The following is a 25,213-nucleotide window of genomic DNA, read 5'->3' as shown; positions in this document are numbered from 1 at the left end:
GGATATCATTTTAATTGTATGGACCTACAGAATAAAGAAAAGGTGTAGTTTTTACCGGAAAATGTACGGCGTAGAAACGGAAGCCCTCAAAATTTACAAAATTGTGTTTTTTTTCTTCAATTTTTTCGCACAATGATTTTTATTTCCATTTTGCCGTAGATTTGTCATTACAAAGTAGAATTGGTGCTGCAAAAATAAGCCATCATATGGATTTTTAGGTGCAAAATTGAAAGGGTTATGACTTTTAAAAGGTGAGGAGGAAAAAACGAAAGTGCAAAAACTGAAAAAGGCTTGGTCCTTAAGGGGTTAAGAAAGGCTGTTTGCAACTTGACTAAAAGCATAGCTATCCTGAAATTAAACCCGCAAAAGTCGCACAAAAAAGTGCTTTAGTCACTCGTGTGATTTTTTTTGTGCGCCTGGAGTAAGCAAAAATAAAAGCTCCAAATACCTTTATAAATGTAGTGATCTATGGGGTCCACCTTTTGTAACTGTATTATAAACATGAAAAAGATGGTTGATTTACTGCTGTCTGAAACCTTACAGCATATTTATTACTCTTTTATGGAACCCCCAAAAATACCATGTATTCCAAATAAATTATATAATTTTAGCACGTTGTCAATTATGTAGCACACCATATATTGTTTACTAAATTTAAAATACCCATACTGGATGTGAAAAAATGTTAAAGGGGTACTCTGGTGGAAAACTTTTTTTTATTTATTTTTTTAAATTAACTGGTTCCAGAAAGTTAAACAGATTTGTAAATTACTTCTATTAAAAAATCTTAATCCTTCCAGTACTTATCAGCTGCTGAATACTACAGAGGAAATTATTTTCTTTTTGGAACACAGAGCTCTCTGCTGACACCATGACCACACTGCTCTCTGCTGACATCTCTGTCCGTTTTAAGAACTGCGAAGAGTAAGAGAAAATCCCCATAGTAAACGTATGCTGCTCTGGACAGTTCCTAAAATGGACAGAGATGTCAGCAGAGAGCACTGTGCTCATGATGTCAGCAGAGAGCACTGTGTTCCAAAAAGAAAAAAACTCCTCTGTAGCATTCAGCAGCTAATAAGTACTGGAAGGATTAAGATTTTTTAATAGAAGTAATTTTCAAATCTGTTTAACTTTCTGGCACCAGTTGATTTAAAAAAATAAAAAAAAAAAGTTTTCCACCGGAGTACCCCTTTAAGTATTTAAATTTTTTGCCAAAATAATAATGATGAGTGTCAGCTTCTTATTACTTTTCATCCATTGTTTTGAATATTTAAGAAACCTGGTGTCCGCATTGTTTCCTTTGGGTTTCTGTCACTATGGTAAGTTATCTTTGTTTCAAAAATGATCCCCTTAAAAAAACAATTCCCAGGCTTAAGTGTGAGGTTTGTTGTAGAGGAGAAATGTTTTGATGTTCCTGGTGGTTCATGTAAGGATCTGCCTTCAATTTCCTTTGATTGACAGCGCTCTCCCCATATATATTTATGTCTGTGCATCAGAGGAGCTACAGCAGAGACCAGGCATAGACAGAGGACACAGTCTGCTAAACAGGTCTGCACATTCCTATTCTAATTCCGTATACTTAATATGAAATCTTTTTCTGGATATTGTTACAATTTTTTTATGTATTTATTCACAGGTTTAAAATGCTTTATATATAGAGGTACCTGCTGGAAATTATCCAGTATAGATCACAAGTGTTGAAAGTGTTTTGTTGAAAGTAAAAATAATTATTTTATTTAGTTAATAATTCATTAACTTTCTGCTTTATAAACTTTTTTTCTGGTTTACGCTGCTTATTAATATTTTGTTTAAAGTTTACACTTTATTTCATGTAGTATAAATCTGGAAACAGTGCTGTCTGATTTATGCTGAGAAGAGAATTGTAGAAATGAATTATATTTCTTATTAGTGTATTTTGACAATCAAATATCTGCTTTATTTACAAGAAAAAATTATCACCAATTTTTCAGTTTTTTTTTTTTTTGCGTTTTTTAGAGCTTTTGTTTTATCAAGGTTTTTTTTTGAGCATTTTGACTTTTTTGGGAATTTATTTAGATTTTTTGGGGAATTTTCTGTAAAGGTACGTTCACACGTATGCAAATTTGATGCGCAGGATTTGAGGCACAGGATTTTCTGCTGAAGATTTCAATGTAAACTAAATGACTGAAAAGTGTAGCTTCTAATCAGCCGTTACAAATCCTGCGCATCATATCTGGTATGTGTGAACGTACCCTAAGGCTAGGTTTCCACTTGTTTTTTTTTCTGGCAGTTTTTGGATTTCTGCCACTGCAGTTTTTGAGCCAAAGCCAGAAGTGTATTCAAAAGGAATAGGAAATATAAAGGAAGGACTTATACTTCTTCTCCCTTATGGATCCACTTCTGAATTTGGCTCAAAAACTGCACTGGCAGTTTTCCAAAAACTGCCAGAAAAAAAACCAAGTGGAAACCTAGCCTTAATCAGGTCTTTGCTCAAAACTTCATCAGTACTCGGGGTCGACCGATTATTGAATTGGACGATATTCACGATTTTGAAAGTTATCGATATCGGCATCTAACCTGCCGATAATGCGTCCACCGCTGCTCTGCACGTCAAAACAAGGTGTGCACACTAGGCGCACGAATCGCAGGACCCTGAGGCAGTGGCATATCCGGGGGGGGGGGGGGGGCTACGGGGCAATTGCCCCCCCCCCCCCTCAGATTGTTGCTCCTCCCTGACAGAATGGTGGAGCGGGAGCTGTCAGCAGTCCCGCTCCACCACTCCCTCACCATTCTCACAGGCTCCTCCATTCTTGCAGTGGGAGTGAGAGCCGTGGGGACGCCATCCATGGCAGGCCGGCGCGATGACATCACATTATCGCACCGGCGCCCGGAGATCACGTCCCCGCAGCGCTCACTCACACTGCAAGAACGGCTTGAGTGCGGTATGGAGGGGCAAATTATAAGTGAGGGGGGCAAATTATAAGTGAGAGGCACAGGGGGCCTTATATGTGAGGAACACAGGACAGGGGGTATTATATATGAGGGGCACATGACAGCCCCCCTGTCATGTGCCCATATAATGCACGGAATATTGCTATAAGTTATTGGCTATCTGCCTGAAAGTTCACAGGTTATCGGTACTGGCTCTAAAAAATCTATATCGGTCGATCCCTAATCAGTATCACCTGCACTAACCTGTAATACAGGCATGTAGTGCGGTTGATAATGATCAAAATTATAATTACGGCGTCCAGAACCACCTCGCCGCTCTGCCGTTATTGCCAACTAGGTCCTTGGGGCATGGGTGGAGCTTGGACCAGAGCTTCGGGCACTCTGACGTAATCTTCGGCCGGGCGAGCGCTCCGCCCTGCTCATGCATATCCATAACCCCCTCCCTGCATGTTCGGCCGTGCTACTGTACGGCCATGCGATCAGGGAGGGGGTTATGCATATGGATGAGCAGGGTGGAGCACTTGCCTGGCCGAAGATTACGTCAGAGTTCCCGAAGCTCTGGGCCAAGCTCCGCCCATGCCCCAAGGACCCAATTTGCATACCCCAAAAACTAGCAATAACGGAGGAATGGCGTGGCTGTTCCGGACGCCATAAGTATAATTTTGATCAGTTTGACCGTCACTACACGCCTGTATGACAGGTTAGTGCGGGTGATACTGATTTGCTCCTACTCTGACAGTTCCTAAAATGGACAGAGATGTCAGCAAAAGAGCACTGTGGTCAGGCAGAAAGGAAGTTCAAAAAGAAAAGAACTTCCTGTGGATCATAACAGCAGCTGAAAAGTACTGGAAGGATTAAGGTTTTTTTTTAATAGAAGTCATTTACAAATCTGTTGATTAAAAAAATAATAATTTCCCGTGAAGTACCCCTTTAAGTGTTTTGAAGCACTTATGTACCAAAAAACATACATACTTTTATTGTTGGATAATTATGGCCATAAAATGAAACAAAATGTGAACGGCCAGGTGTCATCCCATTCATATGAATGCATAAAAATGTTATGTTTTTTGAGGCTTAAAACATGTTTGTTGTTTTTAAAAAACACGGTGTGCACATAGCCTTATTGTTTGGAGTTAAAGGGGTGATTCGGTTTTATGTAAATGTACGAACACTATCACCCCAATATATATATATAACTCACTAAAGTAGTGTTATCACAAATTGTACTGGCTTCAGCATGTTTTTTTTGGTGATTCACACCTTACAGGAAGTTGTGTAGTTATTACATTTTCAATGTGGTATTGTTTCTAGCTCCCCTCTCTACAAAAACCCTATCTTCTGCTGTGTCAGGAGATGTGGCTGTATCTTGTCTGATCTCAAGCTCCACCCCCTGAGTGATGTCATCACCTCTGACCAGCCTCTTCAGCCTACATAACTATATATATATATATATATTGTTTTTTTTATCAACAGTAATGCACATTTTTTGCCATGTTTTTACAGATTACAACCAGAATAGCAGTAGAAAACCTCACAAGGAAATTTATGGTAAAAATGTGTCCTTACAACTTATATAACCCCACGTGTGAGCACATCCTTACAGCAGGCTGTCTTGTGCTGAACAGGCAGAGGAGCAAACAGGGAATGAATAGCAGGTGCTGCAGCCTCACTGATGTATGATAATCTGCTGCAAAATTAGATGTTCTGCAACAGCTCTAAGCAGGGAACTGGCAGAAGTGCTGTGGGAGGGAAGTAGGCAGGGTGAGCGTAAAATGTAGCGCTGAGCAACTGCTAAACCAAAAAGTACAGAAGTAAAACTGAACTTTAGCTATTGTGAAGGGTTGTAGATCCTTTATCTATATACTGTTATTGCCTTTTACTGTAATCCTGTCTGTGATAAGCAGGAGACTACTGGGTAGTGATCTGTTCAGAACAGGAAGTCTCCGCTTATTATTATGCCTAGTGGCCAGAATCAAAAATTTTAAAATTTAGATGCTAGTAAAATTGAAAACTAGAAATAAAAATCACCAAAAATGTATTTAAAAAAAATAAAAATAAAGTTGTTTATCATAAAAGCTTGAGTTAAACATTAGGCCATTTTCCAATAACACATTTCCTTTAATGCTGAGTTCACAGGCAACTTTTCAGCCAAGTACAAGGGTGGATACAAAAACCCCAAATCCCGGCTTTGTCCAAAACAGAAAAAACATGATTCATAAGGTCCTCTTTAACTACAAACACAAAAGAAAAAAAATTAAGAGAATACTTTATTTCTAATGTTATACCAAAATATTTTGCCTCTTTTTTTTTTAAAGATTTTACATATAACTCATTTAGTGTATTTTCTTACTTAAAATGGAATCTGTCAGCTCTAGTTGCTGATAGGAACTAGAGACACCGTTGAATAGCTGTTAGGGTATAAAAAGCAAACTTCACCTTCCCTGAAGCTGATGGTGGTCGCCAAACTTATAAAATCACCTTTTTATTTCTCATTCAAATGTCAAAGAGGTGGAGCTAAGCTGCTCAAGTGCCACAGTCTGGCACGCCTCCTCACTCTCCTTTACCTCCGAACCCCTACTTGACTGGCCTAGATAGATCTGCCTGTCAATTAATTAAAATCTGGAGGAGACATTTTAAGCTGTGACACTTGAGCAGCTCGGCTCCGCCTCCCAGACACGCCTCCCAGACACTTCCCCTCCAGGGAAGGTACAGTTTGCTTTTATACCCTAACAGCTATCCAATGGGTGTATTCATCTCCTATTAGCAAATAGACCTGACAGATTCCCTTTAAATATAATTGTGCCTTTCTCTAATCTGCAGACCATGAACCCTCACCGTGTGACCCTGATCACCCTACAACTGCTGATCCTGAGTGGCTGCTGGAACACGTACGCCATCTCCAACATCAGTCTGAGAACCTTCATTGGCTGTGCCGTGCGAGAATTCACCTTCTTGGCAAAAAAACCTGGATGTAAAGGCTTACGTGTCACCACTGATGCCTGCTGGGGGCGCTGTGAGACTTGGGAGGTAAGTTATCATATCTAATCGCATTGAAAAAAACAAAAACCTTCATGGCTGCAATGTGAGTTGTGGCACGATCCCGTGTTGGGTGATCACAGCGTCCTTCATAACCACACACTCTATATTCCCTTATTCAGACAGGCATATTGGGGAAGATTTATCAAAACCTGTGCAAAGGAAAAGTTACCCAGTTGCCCATAGCAACCAATCAGATTCATTTTGCAGAGGCCTTGTTAAAAATGAAAGAAGCGATCTGATTGGTTGCTATGGGCAACTGGGCAACTTTTCTTCTGGACAGGTTTTGATAAATCTCCCCCGTTGTGCTTATGTTTAGCACCATAAATTTCAATAATGCAGTTAGCTCGGTTCCATAGACCCTCAGGGTTTCAGATGTTACAACCAGATCAGTGTTTCCCAACCAGGGTGCCTCCAGCTGTTGCAAAACTACAACTCTCAGCATGCCCGGACAGCCAAAGGCTGTCCGGGCATGCTGGGAGTTGTAGTTTTGCAACAGCTGGAGGCACTCTGGCTGGGAAACACTGATCTAGATTATGGATACGTAAACACTAATGACTGGGGACTGATACCGCATTCACACATACTTAAAGGGGAACTCCTGTGGAAAACTTTTTTTTTTTAAATCAGCTGGTGCCAGAAAGTTAAACAGATTTTTAAATTACTTTAGAGATGAGCGAACGTATAGTAAATTCGATTCGTCACGAACTTCTCGGCTCGGCAGTTGATGACTTATCCTGCATGAATGAGTTCAGCTTTCAGGTGCTCCGGTGGGCTGGAAAAGGTGGATACAGTCCTAGGAGACTCTTTCCTAGGAATGTATCCACCTTTTCCAGCCCACCGGAGCATCTGAAAGCTGAACTAATTTATGCAGGATAAGTCATCAACTGCCGAGCCGAGAAGTTTGTGACGAATCGAATTTACTGTAAGTTCGCTCATCTCTAAATTACTTCTATTAAAAAATCTTAATCCTTCCAGTACTTTTTAGGAGCTGTATACTACAGAGGAAATCCTTTTTATTTCTCTTCTGTCACAACCACAGTGCTCTCTGCTGACCTCTGCTGTCCATTTTAGGAACTGTCCAGAGCAGGAGAAAATCCCCATAGCAAACATATGCTGCTCTGGACAGTTCCTAAAATGGACAGCAGAGGTCAGCAGAGAGCACTGTGGTCGTGACATAAGATAAATCCAAAAAGAAAAGCATTTTCTCTGTAGTATACAGAAGCTAATAAGTACTGGAAGGATTAAGATTTTTTAAAAGAAGTAATTTACAAATCTGTTTAACTTTCTGGCACCAGTTGATTTAAAAAAAAAAAAAAAAGTTTTCCATGGGAGAACCCCTTTAATACTGATACATGGTTATTTAATATTTAGTTCTAGGGAATGGATTGAGCTGCCATACCAGACATTGGCTCTGGGCAAGAGTTGCGCTATTTCCATATTTCCATAATCTCAGAAAATCCTTTAAACTGAATACTCCCATATATTGTTTCAACATTAGTTTTACTTACTGTTAAAAAATTTTATTCAATACTGCAACTTTGGACATATGTAAAAAAAAAAAATTAAAAAAAATGTATGTATAATATATACCGTATATATATATATATATATATATATATATATATATATATATATTTTTTTTTTTTTTTTACGTCCAAAGTTGCAGAAGTGAATACATGCGCATATATATATATATATATATATATATATATATATATAATTTTACACATATATATTTGCTAGTTTAGCCACATATCTCAATTTTGTAATCTGATACTGTATTCCATAATATATTAAACCTGGATGATATCTTTAATATTGTGCTACGTGGGCCATATCTGTATAAGGTCCTTATTATTATGCACATTTGGCTGTTCGATACGCTTGAGGCGTTACTTTCCGCCCAGGGGCACTGATATGGTCATCTGCCCACCCACCCACTCCTCTAACACCTCCTTGTGAATACTGAGCCGCCCCTTTGTAGAGATATATCTCAAGGTGACTGCAGAAGGGGGGCTCCGTATTCATGAGGAGGGGTTGTTAGCGAAGCAGGTGGGCGGCCATATCTCTACTCCAAGGGATGGGCACTGATCCGGCCACCTGTCTGGTCCTCTAACAGAGTCTTATCATGGATATTGAGCAGCCCCTTTGCAGTCGCATTGAGTTATGTCACTACAAAGAGGAGGCTTAATATTCACAAGGAGGTGTTATTAGAGGAGAGGGCAGGTGGCCAGCAGTATCTGTGCACATAGGGGTAAAGTAATGCCCAAAGTGCACCCAAAGACCACATTTGCATATTACTAGAACAGATCTTACACAGAATGGGCACGCTGGGCAGCCATATTAAAGGTAACACAGTCCTTAGTGTAACATCCCATATAAGCCTATAGCAGATTAGGATGACCTAGCCTGCTGATAGATTCCCTTTAACAGAATTTCTGCCGGAGATCAAGCTGGCGGCACTAGGACCGCGCGGACTGCTGTCCCCATAGATGTCAATGCATTTCTGAGCAGATGTCCCAAAAGATCTACCCAGAAATGCATTGCTGTCTATGGGGACGGCAATGCAGTCTGTGCGGTCCTAGTGCCGCCGGTTAAATCTCCAGCAGAAACTTAGCCTAAGTGTGAGGGTCTTTCCCCTTTGAGTATCTAGATTTATTCTCTTTTACAGAAACCTATCCTCGACCCTCCCCACATAGACGCTTACCACAGAGTCTGTACCTACAATGAAACAAAGCTGGTTACCGTAAAACTACCCAACTGCATCCCCAGTGTGGATCCCTTCTTCACCTACCCAATGGCCATCAGATGTGATTGTGGCGTCTGCTCGACTGCAACTACTGAATGTGAGACCCTGTAAGCTGGGGGCCCGTACACTGCAAGCACCGAGCATAGGCTTCCTATTTACTGTACAGGACAGCTCAGCAGAATGGACTTTTCTATAAAGTTGGGCACCAAATAAGATTATATTGCACCGCGTACTCCACCTGTTATAGACAAAAGGCAATGTACACTCCTTTATGGCAATACAGTATCTTACATAGGATGTACATTGCAAGGAACACTTCCAATGTATACCCCAAATGAGATGTGAACAGAACCTTATTCATCTTGGTGGAGAAATGTAGTTCTATTTAGATGAGCATATTGCCATAAAACAGCCCGATCTTACAGTAAGCAAGGTCAGTACGTTGTACCTATCACATTTATACTTAGTAAGCAGTCATTTTTGTCAATTAATACTTGTATGTTTATGCATTGCCATAGAGTCCTCATGTATTAAAGGGATATTACAGCTTTGTTTAGATAAATCTTATTATGTATAGTCACTGAGTGGGGCAGTCAAAGAGTGTTTTGGAAACTGTTTCCCTATCCACAGAATAGTGGATAAGTGTCGTATCGGGGGGTCCAAGTGGTCTGACCCCCTTCGATCACACACACTTATCTCCAGAATGGCGCCCGACTGTCCCACAGAGCGTGTGATCGATGTTCCCCTCCGTGCATCTCTATAGGACCACTGGAAATATGAGTACAGTGCTCGTGGCTCCAGCACTCCCATAGAGAAGATTGGAGGGGGGCTTGTCGGGCGCCATTCTGGAGAACTAAAAGTTTTTTTACCCCGTGTCTTGGGCTGCACCAAAAACGATAGTCAAAAATGGCCACAGACTTAATTTTATGACTGTAAAATACATACAAGTATAAGGAAACTACAGTTTAACTATTGAGTTAAGTGGAACCATTTAGTAAAAAAAAAGTGGGAACATAGCCTACAGGCAGGGTCACACAGGGCGTATACGCAGCATATTTGACGCTGCGGATGCGCCAAGTGACAGAGACACTGCAGAGTGAGCTCCAGGCTGCGTATATGCTCTTGGCTGCTCTTGATAAATTCTGCGCACGTACTTCGGGATCTACGGTTTAGACTGTATTTAAACCTGCTTCAGAATGGTCTGACATTTCAGCATACTTTTGCGCGACGCGGCTTTTCGCCAAAAAGCCGCCATTGATAAATTCATTACCAATGCATTTTTCCGTCTAAAATAGCCTTAAATGCATCATGTTCTAAAAATCCTCTAAAGCAAAAGTCGCGAAAAAGTTGCACGTATTTAGGCTGCGACTTTCTGTGCGACAATTTTAGATGGAAAAAAACAGTTTAAAGGGGTACTCCGGTGAAAACCTTTTTTCTTTTAAATCAACTGGTGGCAGAAAGTTAAACATATTTGTACATAACTTCTATTAAAAAATCTTAATCCTTCCAGTACTTATTAGCTGCTGAATGCTACAGAGGAAATTCCTTTCTTTTGGAACACTGATGACATCACGAGCACCGTGCTCTCTGCAGACATCTCTGTCCATTTTAGCAACCATGCATAGCAGATGTATGCTAAGGGCAGCATGGTGGCTCAGTGGTTAGCACTGCTGCCTTGCAGTGCTGGGGACTCTGGTTCAAATCCCACTAAGGACAACAATAAATATAGCGTTATTATTACTATAATTACGTCAGCAGAGAGAACTGTGCTCGGGATGTCATCAGAGAGCTATGTGTTCCAAAAAGAAAAGAATTTCCTCTGTAGTATTCAGCAGCTAATAAGTACAGGAAGGATTAAGATTTTTTAATAGAAGTAATTTACAAATATGTTTAACTTTCTGCCACCAGTTGATTTAAAAGAAAAAAAGGTTTTCACCGGAGTACCCCTTTAAATCCTTTGATAAATCTCCCCCCAATATTTCTCACTTGTATATGCCTCTCTTGAGTAAAACCCAACCCTTCTTGATTGCGGTATAAGGCTTCAGTCATTAGTATTTACTTGTCCATAATCTAGATCAGTGTTTCCCAACCAGGGTGCCTCCAGCTGTTGCAAAACTACAACTCCCAGCATGCCCGGACAGCCGAAGGCTGTCCGGGCATGCTGGGAGTTGTAGTTTTGCAACAGCTGGAGGCACCCTGGTTGGGAAACACAAGTGCAATGGGAGCCTAATGCTAGGTGTCTTGGGAGGACAAAAACCATACATACTGGGCCACCACTTGTAACCAGTACACTATACAAGATGTTGCTCACAGTGCAGCTACTACTCTCAGCATGCCAACCTACCTACAGCATGCTGGAACATAGCCTACAGGCAGGGTCACACAGGGCGTATACGCAGCATATTTGCCGCTGCGGATGCGCCAAGTGACAGAGACACTGCAGAGTGAGCTCCAGGCTGCGTGTCTGCTCTTGGCTGCAGATCTTGGCCGCATCCGTAGCGTCAAATCCGCTTTGCGTGACCCTGTCCTTATTCTGAATCATTTCCCACAAAACTATAAATCTGCTCTGTGAAATGCTGCGTGCAGGGGCGGTTACCTTCAGAACGCAGAGTTAACCCCTTCCGGAGCTGTATTGAAGGAAGTTATAATAGCTGTCACCCAGTTTTCTCAAAGCAGCAGCAGGCTTGTATTTCTAAAGTGTTTTTAAAGACTTATAATGTAATGTAGCATTATGGGGGAGATTTATCAAAACCTGTGCAGAGGTAAAGTGGTGCAGTTGCTCATAGCAAACAGATTGCATTTATTTTTTAGAAGTCTTTTTTTTTTAATGTATCTGATTGGTTGCTATGGGCAACTGCTCCATTTTTCTTCTGCATAGATTGTGATAAATGACCCCCTGTATGAACATATTTATGAGCTTTAGTAATAATTCATGTAAACACCTTTTGTAATGGCTTATGATAAAATGACCAAATAAATCCATTTTAGAGAAAAAAAATTATGTAGACTATTTTTTTTTTATTTCTTCAGTGTTAAAGGGGTATTCCAGGAATTGTTTTTATTTGACTATGCTACGGGGGCTGTAAAGTTAGTGTAGTTCATAATATAGTGTCTGTACCTGTGTGTGATGGTTTTCTCACAATTCTTCTGTGATTTTCACCCCAATATTTATTTTTACCAGCATACAAAATGACTGCTGTCTCAGATTTTTCCCAGGTTGCAATGTGGCCGAGACCTGACTCACTGGTCAGCTGATGACAGGGAGCCTGTCTGCTTCAATGGGTGGAGCGATCGCTTGATGGGAGAGAGCTCAATCTGCAACTAATGCAACAGCTGTAGGCACCCTGATTGAAAACCACAGGTCTTTTGAATGGATGCAGTTTCAATTTGGCTGATGTGTGGGAGGGAGGAAAATGGAATTATGGGATGCGTAGGCAAAAGAAGAAAACTCAAACAGGAAATACCAGTTCACAAAATGCTAGCCACAGTGTTATGGTAATCTCACAACATAGCCATTTATCCCCAAGACAAGCGCAGATCCTTCCTAAGCATGTCCATTACATCTGCCAGGTACGTACTATAATCACCTTATGGTGGATAACCCCTTTAAGGACATGGTCATGTTAGACACAATGGGGGGGGGGGGGGGGGGGATTTATCAAAGCTGTCTATTTGTCTATTTCCCACATCAATATAGACCAACCTACAGATGGTTAGGCCGGTCTAATGAGCGCTTAATTTATCAAAAGTCGCACGGCTCTTGATAAATTCTGCGCACGTACTTCGGGATCTACGGTTTAGACTGTATTTAAACCTGCTTCAGAATGGTCTGACATTTCAGCATACTTTTGCGCGACGCAGCTTTTCACCAAAAAGTCGCTATTGATAAATTCAGCACCAATGCATTTTTCCGTCTAAAATGGCCTCGAATGCATCATGTTCTAAAAATCCTCTAAAGCAAAAGTTGCGAAAAAGTTGCACGTATTTAGACTGCGACTTTCTGTGCGACAATTTTAGATGGGAAATAACTGTTTAAATCCTTTGATAAATCTCCCCCCAATATTTCTCACTTGTATATGCCTCTCTTAAGTAAAACCCAACCCTTCTTGATTGCGGTATAAGGCTTCAGTCATTAGTATTTACTTGTCCATAATCTAGATCAGTGTTTCCCAACCACGGTGCCTCCAGCTGTTGCAAAACTACAACTCCCAGCATGCCCGGACAGCCGAAGGCTGTCCGGGCATGCTGGGAGTTGTAGTTTTGCAACAGCTGGAGGCACCGTGGTTGGGAAACACTGAACACTGTGTTTTGCAACAGCTGGAGGCACCCTGGTTGGGAAACACAAGTGCAATGGGAGCCTAATGCTAGGTGTCTTGGGAGGACAAAAACCATACATACTGGGCCACCACTTGTAACCAGTACACTATACAAGATGTTGCTGACAGTGCAGCTACTACTCTCAGCATGCCAACCTATCTACAGAACATCTTGTTCTTCTGTACCTCTTATACTGTGAGGGTCTCTATATTTCTGGATATTCAACATAGCAGTAAATTCAACAACTAACAGATATTTTGGTTTAAGGGTTTTATTATTTTTACTTATAGTCAGGTAAAAGTCAACTAAAATGTATAAAACAGAATCCGAGCAAGTCCCATTCTCCTTTCCGAGTTGCATTTCTCTCTCCTAGGAGCTACGAGAACCAGGCCATCATGCAGGTACCAGAGATGGTACTGTGTATGGACCTTAGTGTTAAAGGGGTACTCCGGTGAAAACCTTTTTTCTTTTAAATCAACTGATGCCAGAAAGTTAAACATATTTGTAAATTATTTCTATTAAAAAATCTTAATCCTTCCAGTACTTATTAGCTGCTGAATGCTACAGAGGAAATTCCTTTCTTTTTGGAACACTGATGACATCACGAGCACAGTGCTCTCTGCTGACATCTCTGTCCATTTTAGCCACCATGCATAGCACATGTAGGCTAAGGGCAGCATGGTGGTTAGCACTGCTGCCATGCAGTGCTGGGGTCTTGGGTTCAAATCCCACTAAGGACAACAATAAATAAAACGTTATTATTATTATTATAATAACGTCAGCAGAGAGAACTGTGCTCGGGATGTCATCAGAGAGCATTCCAAAAAGAAAAGAATTTCCTCTGTAGTATTCAGCAGCTAATAAGTACAGGAAGGATTAAGATTTTTTAATAGAAGTAATTTACAAATATGTTTAACTTTTTGCCACCAGCTGATTTAAAAGAAAAAAGGTTTTCACCGGAGTACCCCTTTAATGGCAGATCATACGTTCCTATCTAGAAGAGAGTTCTTTGTAAACATTTCATTAAAGGGGTACTCCGGCCCTAAGACATCTTATCCCCTTTCAAAAGGATAGGGGATAAGATGTCTGATCGCGGGGGTCCCGCCGCTGGGGACCCCCCGCAATCTCTCATGCAGCACCCACCTGCGTGGAGCACACACAGGTGGTTGCTGCATGAGGGACTGCGGGGTTCCCAGAGGCAGGACCCCACGCGATCAGACTTCTTATCTCCTATCCTTTGGATAGGGGATAAGATGTCTTAGGGCCGGAGTACCCCTTTAATACTAGTCCTTCCTGCTTGGAAGTCAAGCCATTCGCTTGTGTAGTATTAATCATAAGTCCACCCTATTGCATACATATGTAGGATGTCCATTGGAAGAGAAGGCACAAGTGGTATATAGAGACATGTCACAGTGTGAGTGGGTACAGGAAGGGGAGATACAGTGAGTTACATGTTGCGTTGTGGAGGCGTCACAGATCAAAGGTCTTGTACGTGACAGATGAAGTTGGTCTCTCTGGTCATATCCTCCGCTTTGCTTTGTTCATGAAGGGCCCGACCACACACCTGTCCACATTCTGCTTTTCCTGAGCCCTGTACAATAGCACCATATTTTACAGGAATGAACTTAGACAATTGTGCAGGAGTTGCGACACTTCCCACAGCCTTTCTTCTTCTTCTTTGGGTGGAACACTGTGAGGATCGCTTCATCAAACACATTCTTGAGTCCTTTCTGAGTGAGAGCTGAACATTCCAAGTAGCATTGTGCTCCGATCTATAGAGGAAAAAGACGGACATGATGTCACCATCCAAGATGGGCTATGCACCATTATGCCCTACTAATCCAGCCTTAACAGGTACAAGCTATTTCCATAGTTATCTGTGTTCTAGTTCTTAAAGGGGTACTCCTCTGTCCCAGCGTTCGGAACATTTTGTTCTGAATGCTGGGTGCGGGCTGCTGGGGGTCGTGACGTCACAGCCACACCCCTCTTGCTGTCATTCCATGCCCCCTCAATGCAAGTCTATGGGAGGCGGCGTGGTGACTGACACACACCCTCTCATAGATTTGCATTGAGGGGGAGTGGCCTGATGTCACAAGGGGCGTGGCTGTGACATCACGACCCCCACAGCCGGTACTCAGCGTTCGGAACAAAATGTTACAAACGCTGGGGCAGTGGAGTACCCATTTAAATCTTGAATATGTTGCTACTAACATCTCAATGATTTGACTTCAAGATAAATGTAAATTTTTAATGTATTTTCCAGGATTTTGGTGCTAGGTGAATAGGATACCGCTATCGGAACAATTAGTGTCAAACCAACTTCTATTACCCTCAATGATCAGCTCATTGAAAGATCCGCAGAGCTACAGTCTCTTTATTGTTTACAACGTGCAATGTTGTAGGTTTTGCATGGGACTGAACCATAAAGAGGTGCAGTACCCGACACAGCCACTATATGGTACTGCTCTTGGTAAAATAGTGGAGATCACTGGCTGGCACCAACCTTGATTGGTGAAGGTGCAGGGAATCTAGCCCTCACAATCTGATAGCGATAGCCTATCTTCAGGAGAGGCCATCAGTACCAAAGTCCTGGAAACACAGACTTTTTTTTTAGTTGGGGAAGTTTTGAATACATGAGACACTGGTGTTTTCTGGGACTTTCAATTGAAATCTGTTTTTTAGTTATTTATTTATTGTAATAAAGTCAAGAAGGCCTGTGCTCACATAACCCAGTCAGAGCAGGTGACAGCTATGACTGTCTGTTATGTGAAGCTGTGGTGCTTGTTTGCACTTCATTGTAATAAAGTCAAGATTTCTGCACAGTGGTGAGTGCCACTTCGCCATCTTTATGCCGAAATAGAATAAAGATCATGTGATTGTGGCAAAAAAGAAGCATATGGCATATAGTTATCACTTACAACCTACCATCTTTGCCAGCTTCATCCCTTGCTCGTAAGTAACTGGTTTTTCTTTCATGTGAAGAAGTCGAGCCAAAGTTTTAGGGTCATCTCTCAAATCAATCTGGAAATAAAGGTAGAGGGGGTAGAGAACACAATGAGAGGGACACCAGAAAGTAGCCTGTTATTCTTGGGGGGGGGGGGGGGGATCTGTAATTGGGGGCCCCACACCTGTCCCTAGGTTGTGCTGTATTTGAACTTCAGGTGTGGTGGTTTTTTTTTTTTTAAAGAAATCAGCTCCGTTTTTCTAATCCTGGAGAGCCTCTTTATAGTAGTCTATTCTGCATTAACCTCTTTAAGCCTTAAAACAAAGTCTTTAACAGGACATTAGCTTCGAGTATTTTTGCAGGTGTAAAAATAATTTTTTCTGTACATGTCACTTAAAAAAAAACTTTTGCCATGTCCTAGCGACAAATCAAGTGCTCAGACCGCCCAAATTTATGAGCTTTCCTATTTAAGGCTTTAGTTAAACCTAGTTCTGTGTTTTTGATCCTTTTAATCGCTGGCAATCGTTATGTAACAACAACCATATCTAGGCGACACATACTTAAAGGGGTACTCCACTGGCCAGCGTTCGGAAGTAAATGTTCCGACTGCTGTTTTCACGCTGTGGGGGGTTGGCCACACCCCCTCAATGCAAGTCCATAGACTTGCATTGAGGAGGCGTGGCCATGATGTCACGATGGGTGTGGCTGACCCCCCGCAGCGCAAAAACAGTGTTCGAAACATTTACTTCTGAATGCTAGCCAGTGGAGTACCCCTTTAACTACTTCTGTAAAGGTACATACTTTCTTAGATACCTGATGCCCATTGTGTTGGTCTTTTAACCTTTATACTGAAAAACCCAATAAAAATTTGTTTAAAACAAAAGTGTTCAGACTGAGCCTCTTGGGATGTGGAGCATGTTTAGGTCTCGTCCAGATATGTGGTTCGTGGTTCAGTACCACATCTCAGGAGGAGACCTAACCACACACCACATCCCCAGAGGTTCTTGTGTTCGGACCTGAGGAAGGGTCTAGTGTGGGCAAAACACGTTGTTCCTTCTATTCTGAACCACCCAATAAACTGTGTTACCTGACTGTCTCTGTGGTAATTAAATATGAGATAAAGAACAGCAGGGCCTCCAGCAAAGGCCTATTTCTTACCAAACCCTCTACCCGTTGACTGATCCACTACATGCCAGGCAGTGGATAGGGTCAGGAATACAGCCACTTGTCACACACATGCATCTCCAAGAGAGTTGTGCCTATGCCCTTCTACCCCAAGTGAGTACACACCTGCTGTGAAGGGATTGGGTAAAAATAAGTCGGTTACTATCACAGGAGGGAGCGCCCCTCTCGTATTACTCTCCTGTCCTCAATAGGCATTAAAGGGATACTCCACTGGAAAACAATTTTTTTTTAGATCAACAGGCGCAAGAAAATTAAACAGATTTGTAAATTACTTCAATTTAAAAATCTTAAAGGGGTACTACCGTACTGACAACTTATCCCCTATCTAAAGGATCGGGGATAAGTTGCCTGATCGCGCGGGGTCCCGCCGCTGGGGACCCCCGCGATCTCGCACGTAGCACCCCGCTCTCATCAGGCCCCGGAGTGAACATTGCTCCGGGTCTGATGACTGCTGATCACGGGGCCGGAGTATCGTGATGTCACGGCTCCGCCCCCATGTGACAGCACGTTCCGCCCCCTCAATGTAAGTCTATGGCAGGGGGCGAGACAGCTGTCTCGCCCCTGCCATGGACTTGCATTGAGGGGGCGGAGCTTTGACGTCACGATACTCCGGCCCCGTCATCAGACCCGGAGCGGATGTTCTCTCCGAGGCCTGATGAGAGCGGGGTGCTGCGTGCAAGATCGCGGGGGTCCCCAGCGGCGGGACCCCACAAGATCAGGCAACTTATCCCCTATCCTTTAGCTGGGTGATAAGTTGTCAGCACGGTAGTACCCGTATGGGAAGTTCTTTTCTTTTTGAATATTCTTTTCTGTCTGACCACAGTTCTCTCTACTGACACCACTGTCCATTTTAGGAACTGTCCAGAGTAGGAGCAAATCCCCATAGCAAACCTATCCTGCTCTGGACAGTTCCCGACATGGACAGAGGTCTCAGCAGAGAGCACTGTGGTCAGACTGAAAGGAAATTCAAAAAGAAAAGAACTTCCTGTGGAGCATACAGCAGCTGAGAAGTACTGGTAGGATTAAGATTTTTAAATAGATGTAATTTACAAATCTGTTTAACTTTCTGGTATTAGTTGGATTTAAAAAAAATAAAAAATAAAATAAGGTATTTTCCATCAGAGTACCCCTTTAAAACAATGCCAAAGAGAGAATGCATGGGTTGTACACCTCAGGTATAACAATATTAGTTTTACAATATTGCAATGTGATTCCCGTTACCTTATTCAAAGATCAATAATTGTTTACAACACGAGAGAAGTGATGCTACATTTACCTGTGTGCCTATTAAGACATAGGGTACGTGTGGCATACAAGCCCTGAGTTCTGACACCCATTCCTCCTGGACATTATGGTAAGAGGCTGGATTGACAACGGAGAAACAAATCAGGAACACATCGGTGTTGGGGTAGGAGAGAGGTCTCAGCTGGTCATAGTCTTCCTGTAAAGAAGCAAGAAGATTTAGATATTATTCACTTATCTGATGTCACCAAATATCCTTTTATTACCAAATCCCATAGATCAGCATTTATCTTTTCATCAATTGTGCAGCAAAAATCAATATCTAATCTCACCACTAGAGGGCAGCAAACACTTTACCATTTAGTACTGGATTGTACAACCTGGGAAGATCAGCTCCAAAACAATTTACCAGACATAACTATCTAAATTGGTACTAGTATTATTAATCCCCAAAAGTCTTATGAATATTCTGCAATATTTGCTGTTCTAATCCACTGATCTCGCCCCATTCTTCCCATGTTTATCAGCATCTGCTCTTATTTGTATGCCAGTGTTCTTTAGTGCAGCAATCCATATCAGTATACAGTAGGGCTGGGCAGTATACCGGTTCATACCGAATACCGAAATTTTTGTGCTGCGTGATATGAATTTTAACCCATACCGCAATACCGGTTTGGCCCCTCCCCCTCGGGAATGAATGAATTAGCCCAGCACTGTGCTGTCCCCACATCGGGGAACTAATCCTATGTGACCTGCGAGCGCTGTTCTGCCCCCCCCCCCCCCCCAATTAATTATTAGCCCAGCGCTGTCCCCATCAGGGTACTACTCACATGTCACCCGCATGCACTGCCCTCCTCGTCCTGTTTGTTGCGGCCGCCGGCGCTGACACTCTATACCAGTGGTCTCCAACCTGCGGACCTCCAGATGTTGCAAAACTACAACTCCCAGCCGGTGGCTGTCCGGGCATGCTGGGAGTTGTAGTTTTGCAACATCTGGAGGTCCGCAGGTTGGAGACCACTGCTCTATACTGTGCGGTATCCCTATGCCCGGGCTGCAAAAGAAATAAATAAAAAATAAATAAACTTTAACTCGCCTCCCGTTGGTCCGGTAACGGCCTCATTTGTTTCCTGGGGACAGGAACGTCGGAGAGCTGTCAGCCTATCACCAGCCGCAGCGATGTTCCGTCTCAGCCGGTGATAGGCTGAGCCCACTGTTATGTAAGAAGCCGACTTCTTACATGACAATGGGCTCAGCCTATCACCGGGCAAGGCGGAACATCGCTGCGGCCTGTGATAGGCTGACAGCTCTCCGACGTTCCCGTCCCCAGCGTAAGGCCAACGTAGGTGCGTTAAAGTTTATTTTGTTTACCTTCTGCAGCCCGGGCATAGCGATACCGCACAGTATAGAGTGCGAGCGCCGGCGGCCGCAACAAACAGGACGAGGAGGGCAGCGCTTGCGGGTGATATGTGAGTATTTACCCCGATGGGGATGTGGCCTAATAATTAATATGGGGGGGGGGGGGGGCAAGGAAATACCATTATATACCGTGGAACCGACAAAATTTTTAAAAAATACCGTCATACACACATCTGGTCATACCACCCAGCCCTAGCATACAGTTCTTGAAACAAACCGCTATATAAATGATGTATATGCACCTACATAGTTAAACCACCCAATACACAGTATAGAGAACTAAGTAGTATAAAATCTATAAATCTTTATTTCAATATCCAGTAAAAATAGTGAAAAAACAAGTGCGCAGGTTAAAACCACAGAGACAGAACAAAGGTAAACATGGTGGTGGGGAGAGTCTGCAGGAGATAATCTGTATACAGAATATCTGACATGACTACTGACAGTGATAGGACAAAAACAATATATAAATATATATGGGAGAGTGGAATTCTACATATAAAAGAGTGAAAAAACACTTCACATATCCAGTAGTATAATGTAGTCCTGGTAGGTAATGTATGGACTATATATATATATATATATATATATATATATATATATATATATATACCCCCATATGCATTGTATTCTGTGGCCACTGATTGTTGACACTTGATATCTATGCTGTCATAGACACTGAGCACTTTATTTAGTGAGTTATACTACTGGATATGTGAAGTGTTTTTTCACTCTTTTATATGTAGAATTCCACTCTCCCATATATATTTATATATTGTTTTTGTCCTATCACTGTCAGTGGTCATGTCAGATATTCTGTATACAGATTATCTCCTGCAGACTCTCCCCACCACCATGTTTACCTTTGTTCTGTCTCTGTGGTTTTAACCTGCACACTTGTTTTTTCACTATTTTTACTGGATATTGAAATAAAGATTTATAGATTTTATACTACTTAGTTCTCTGTACTGTTTATTGGGTGGTTTAACTTTGTAGGTGCATTTATTTCGTGGTAGTTTTTTATCCACCCATGATTTGATAGGATTTGAGACAATTTTGTGGGTACACACATATATACATGGACGGCTCTGCCTATAGGAAAAATAGGCAGACGCCTATAGCGCACTCCTGATGGGGATGTCAACATCTGAAGCACCCACCTGTCCAGCAAAACCCTGTCACCCCAGTAGTAAGTTGATTACATGAGGAGGAGGAGGTTTATTACAGTGTGTCACCCCAGTACTAACCTGATTACATGAGGAGGAGGTTTGTTACAGTGTTTCACCCCAGTAGTAAGTTGATTACATGAGGAGGAGGAGGTTTATTACAGGGTGTCACCCCAGTACTAACCTGATTACATGAGGAGGAGGTTTGTTACAGTGTGTCACTCAGTAGTAAGGAGATTACATGATGAGGAGGTTTGTTACAGTGTGTCACCACAGTAGTAAGGAGATTACATGAGGAGGAGGTTTGTTACAGTGTGTCATCCCTGTAGTAAGGAGATTACATGAGGAGGAGGTTTGTTACAGTGTTTCACCCCAGTAGTAAGGAGATTACATGAGGAGGAGGTTTGTTACAGTGTGTCACCCCAGTAGTAAGGAGATTACATGAGGAGGAGGTTTGTTACAGTGTGTCACCACAGTGGTAAGGAGATTACATGAGGAGGAGGTTTGTTACAGTGTGTCATCCCTGTAGTAAGGAGATTACATGAGGAGGAGGTTTGTTACAGTGTGTCACCACAGTGGAAAGGAGATTACATGAGGAGGAGGTTTGTTACAGTGTGTCATCCCTGTAGTAAGGAGATTACATGAGGAGGAGGTTTGTTACAGTGTGTCACCACAATAGTAAGGAGATTACATGAGGAGGAGGTTTGTTACAGTGTGTCACCCCAGTAGTAAGGAGATTACATGAGGAGGAGGTTTGTTACAGTGTGTCACCCCAGTAGTAAGGAGATTACATGAGGAGGAGGTTTGTTACAGTGTGTCACCCCAGTAGTAAGGAGATTACATGAGGAGGAGGTTTGTTACAGTGTGTCACCACAGTGGTAAGGAGATTACATGAGGAGGAGGTTTGTTACAGTGTGTCATCCCTGTAGTAAGGAGATTACATGAGGAGGAGGTTTGTTACAGTGTGTCACCCCAGTAGTAAGGAGATTACATGAGGAGGAGGTTTGTTACAGTGTGTCACCCCAGTAGTAAGGAGATTACATGAGGAGGAGGTTTGTTAGAGTGTGTCACCCCAGTAGTGAGGAGATTACATGAGGAGGTTTGTTACAGTGTGTCACCCAAGTGGTAAGGAGATTACATGAGGAGGTTTGTTACAGTGTGTCACCCAAGTGGTAAGGAGATTACATGAGGAGGAGGTTTGTTACAGTGTGTCACCCCAGTAGTAAGGAGATTACCTGAGGAGGAGGTTTGTTACAGTGTGTCACCCCAGTAGTAAGGAGATTACATGAGGAGGAGGTTTGTTACAGTGTGTCACTACAGTAGTAAGGAGATTACATGAGGAGGAGGTTTGTTACAGTGTGTCACTACAGTAGTAAGGAGATTACATGAGGAGGAGGTTTGTTACAGTGTGTCACTCAGTAGTAAGGAGATTACATGATAAGGAGGTTTGTTACAGTGTGTCACCCAGTAGTAAGGTGATTACATGAGGAGGAGGTTTGTTATAGTGTGTCACTCAGTAGTAAGGAGATAACATAAGGAGGAGGTTTGTTACAGTGTGTCACCCCAGTAGTAAGGTGATTACATGAGGAGGTTTGTTACAGTGTGTCACCCCAGTAGTAAGGTGATTACATGAGGAGGGGGTTTGTTACAGTGTGTCACCTCAGCAGTAAGGTGATTACATGAGGAGGAGGTTAGTTAGTGTGTCACCACAGTAAGGTGGGGCGTGTCAAGGGGCGTGTCAAAGGGCGGAGCCAATGGGCAGCAAAATTAGCTTTAGCCTAGGGTGGCAAAAAATCCTTGCACCAGACCTGGCCTGTATATTTATTATAATATACGCATATAAATCCACATGCGTTCGCAATTTTTCTCCAGTCCTGGGTTAGGCTTCATTCACACCACAGGTTGCAGTCAAACGTATTGAAAGCTATGCAGAACCTGCTGTTTTTCTACCCTCGACCCAACTCAATGTCTTGTGTGGTCCGATCCCTTCTATCCTACTTGAATTAGTAATAAAAGGGAATAAATTGCTGTAGGTACGGCCACATGACAGCCCACAATCACTTCTTTCTTGGGGAGTCAATGCATTTCAATGGCAGAAAACTGTGATAGCCTTGGTCTCCAAACTGTGGACCTCCAGCCGTTGCAAAACTACAATTCCCAGCATGCCCGGACAGCCAACGGCTGTCCGGGCATGCTGGGAGTTGTAGTATTGCAGCATATGGAGGACCACAATTTTGAGACTAATGCGCTATAGCAATAACACAAGACATGCATTATAAAAATGGAAGATTTGTAGTAGGCCGTGTAGCAGTATTTAAATGGGCACTGTCACCAACATTCTTTTTTGATATGTTGTAGTACTTATGTGATTTTATATGGAGTTTTTTGGAGGCGGGGGAGGCGCTTCGGGGGCGATGGGGGGGATTTGCGCTGCGGCCGTGGTCTTATAAGGAACATTTTTTTTAATATGTTGTAGTACTTATGTGGTCTTATAAGGAACATTTTTTTTTAATATGTTGTAGTACTTATGTGATTTTATATGGAGTTTTTTGGAGGTGGGGGAGGCGCTTCGGGGGCGATGGGGGGGATTTGCGCTGCGGCCGTGGTCTTATAAGGAACTGTGTGGGGGTGGAGCGGGTTGCGCCCGTTACAAAGATTGTTTTCAACACAGGGTGCCTCTAGTTGTTTCACCACTACAACTCCCAGCATGACCTGACAGCTTATAGATGTTAGGGCAAGCTGGGAATTGTTGTAATGAAATAGCAGGAGGCACCCTGTATATTTGAACTAAGAAGGCAGAAGTCGGCTTCCCCAGCAGGCATCAGTGACGTCACGCCTGCTGGGGAAGGCTGGCTGCCTGGTAGTGAGCACACTGCCAGGCAGACTTAAAGTTATTTCTAAGATGGTAAAGGGAGGGGGTTAGGGATAGATGGGCAATAGGCAGGGACAGAAAAGTAAAATATATAGGATGGTGGGGGCTACTCTTTAAAGATTTGTTATAGAGAGAAACAGACCAGGCGGCATTGTGTATTTCATAACAGATAAGGACAGTGACCCTCAGCTTGCTGAATGTGTCTGATCCCTTACTGTAAGGGGCCGTGTCCAATGTGTAGGCAGCGATACTTGTTTCATACAGTGGGAGGATTGGCGCCAGGGTGTAAGTATAATTAGTCTCAGGAAGGAGGACTCGGCTATATAATCCAGCCCGGACTGAATCAGTTACATCAATAACCTTGTAATTTCATGGGACACTGTACAATAATGCAATCGCTGCGTTACAGTGTGGGCCAAGTCGCCATGTAATCTGGCAGGGAGCAGGTCAGCAGCCTCCTGTCATATTACTGCTGTACTGCAGAAGGTGTCTGACTCTAGAGAATTCCAAAGTACTATTCTAGGTCAATAGGGGAGCATTGTTATGAGAGATGAGCGAACTTACAGTAAATTTGATTCGTCACGAACTTCTCGGCTCGGCAGTTGATGTCTTTTCCTGCGTAAATTAGTTCAGCCTTCAGGTGCTCCGGTGGGCTGGAAAAGGTGGATACAGTCCTAGGAAAGAGTCTCCTAGGACTGTATCCACCTTTTCCAGCCCACGGGAGCACCTGAAAGCTGAACTCATTTATGCAGGAAAAGTCATCAACTGCCGAGCCGAGAAGTTCGTGACGAATCGAATTTACTGTAAGTTCGCTCATCTCTAATTGTTATGTCTATAGGGAATATTGGCATTGCATCCTGTTGTTAGAACCTGACTATTATACAAGGATAAGCGGCACCTTATTGACACCGCTTATCTCTTCCTTCTATAGGAAATTCCTTCTTCTGTGTCAGCCACTGATAGACATGCAACGCTCCCTACAGCTAGAAGGTTTTCAGCCGCTGTGTGCATTGTGCTATACTATGCCCCAGCTGCAGTAGATCCATCATTATCCTAAACACCTACACCGGTGTGCCTCCAGCTGTTGCAAAACTACAACTCCCAGCATGCCCGGACAGCCAAAGGCTGTCCAGGCATGCTGGTAGTTGTAGTTTTGCAACAGCTGGAGGCACACTAGTTGTCAAACACTGTCCTATAGAACCTCTTTCATTGCAATGGTGTTTCTTAGTCAATAAGGAACACTAAGCATAAAAAATTCACAAAAATATTAAAAACGACATTTCAGTCTTTAATTGTCTCATATCACAACTAAAACTGAGAAATATATATGAAAAAATGTCTCTGTGCCCAGG

At 42.6% G+C, this 25,213-nt stretch overlaps 2 protein-coding genes across 4 annotated transcripts in view; one reads left to right on the top strand and one right to left on the bottom strand.

The window, feature by feature from the left end:
* The first annotated feature begins 1,183 nt into the window (after positions 1-1,183).
* GPHB5 (glycoprotein hormone subunit beta 5) lies at positions 1,184-9,485 on the top strand. 3 transcript variants are annotated; one of them, XM_056545872.1, is made up of 4 exons: positions 1,184-1,548; positions 4,435-4,479; positions 5,752-5,958; positions 8,642-9,485. In XM_056545872.1, exons 2-4 carry the CDS (start codon positions 4,477-4,479, stop codon positions 8,828-8,830), a joined length of 399 nt encoding a protein of 132 aa, XP_056401847.1. In that variant the 5' UTR covers positions 1,184-1,548; positions 4,435-4,476; the 3' UTR covers positions 8,831-9,485. The 3 variants fall into 3 exon arrangements, with proteins under 3 accessions (XP_056401847.1, XP_056401849.1, XP_056401848.1); XM_056545874.1 differs by lacking the exon at positions 4,435-4,479 and having other exon boundaries at positions 1,509-1,548; XM_056545873.1 differs by lacking the exons at positions 1,184-1,548; positions 4,435-4,479 and adding an exon at positions 5,431-5,637.
* Positions 9,486-14,274: 4,789 nt separating this feature from the next.
* Positions 14,275-25,213, bottom strand: part of RHOJ (ras homolog family member J) — a 96,243-nt gene continuing 85,304 nt past the window's right edge. The window contains exons 3-5 of the mRNA XM_056546102.1: positions 18,442-18,606; positions 15,962-16,057; positions 14,275-14,808 (exon numbers count right to left, since the gene is read on the bottom strand). Coding sequence (XP_056402077.1) covers positions 14,662-14,808; positions 15,962-16,057; positions 18,442-18,606 — 408 coding nt within the window. The 3' untranslated portion in view covers positions 14,275-14,661. The remainder of the gene's footprint in view (positions 14,809-15,961; positions 16,058-18,441; positions 18,607-25,213) is intronic.

This window comes from Hyla sarda, chromosome 11, assembly GCF_029499605.1.
Source record: "Hyla sarda isolate aHylSar1 chromosome 11, aHylSar1.hap1, whole genome shotgun sequence".
NCBI lineage: Eukaryota > Metazoa > Chordata > Amphibia > Anura > Hylidae > Hyla > Hyla sarda.
Note: the sequence above shows the minus strand (reverse complement) of the source record. Positions and strands in the feature narration are given on the sequence as shown.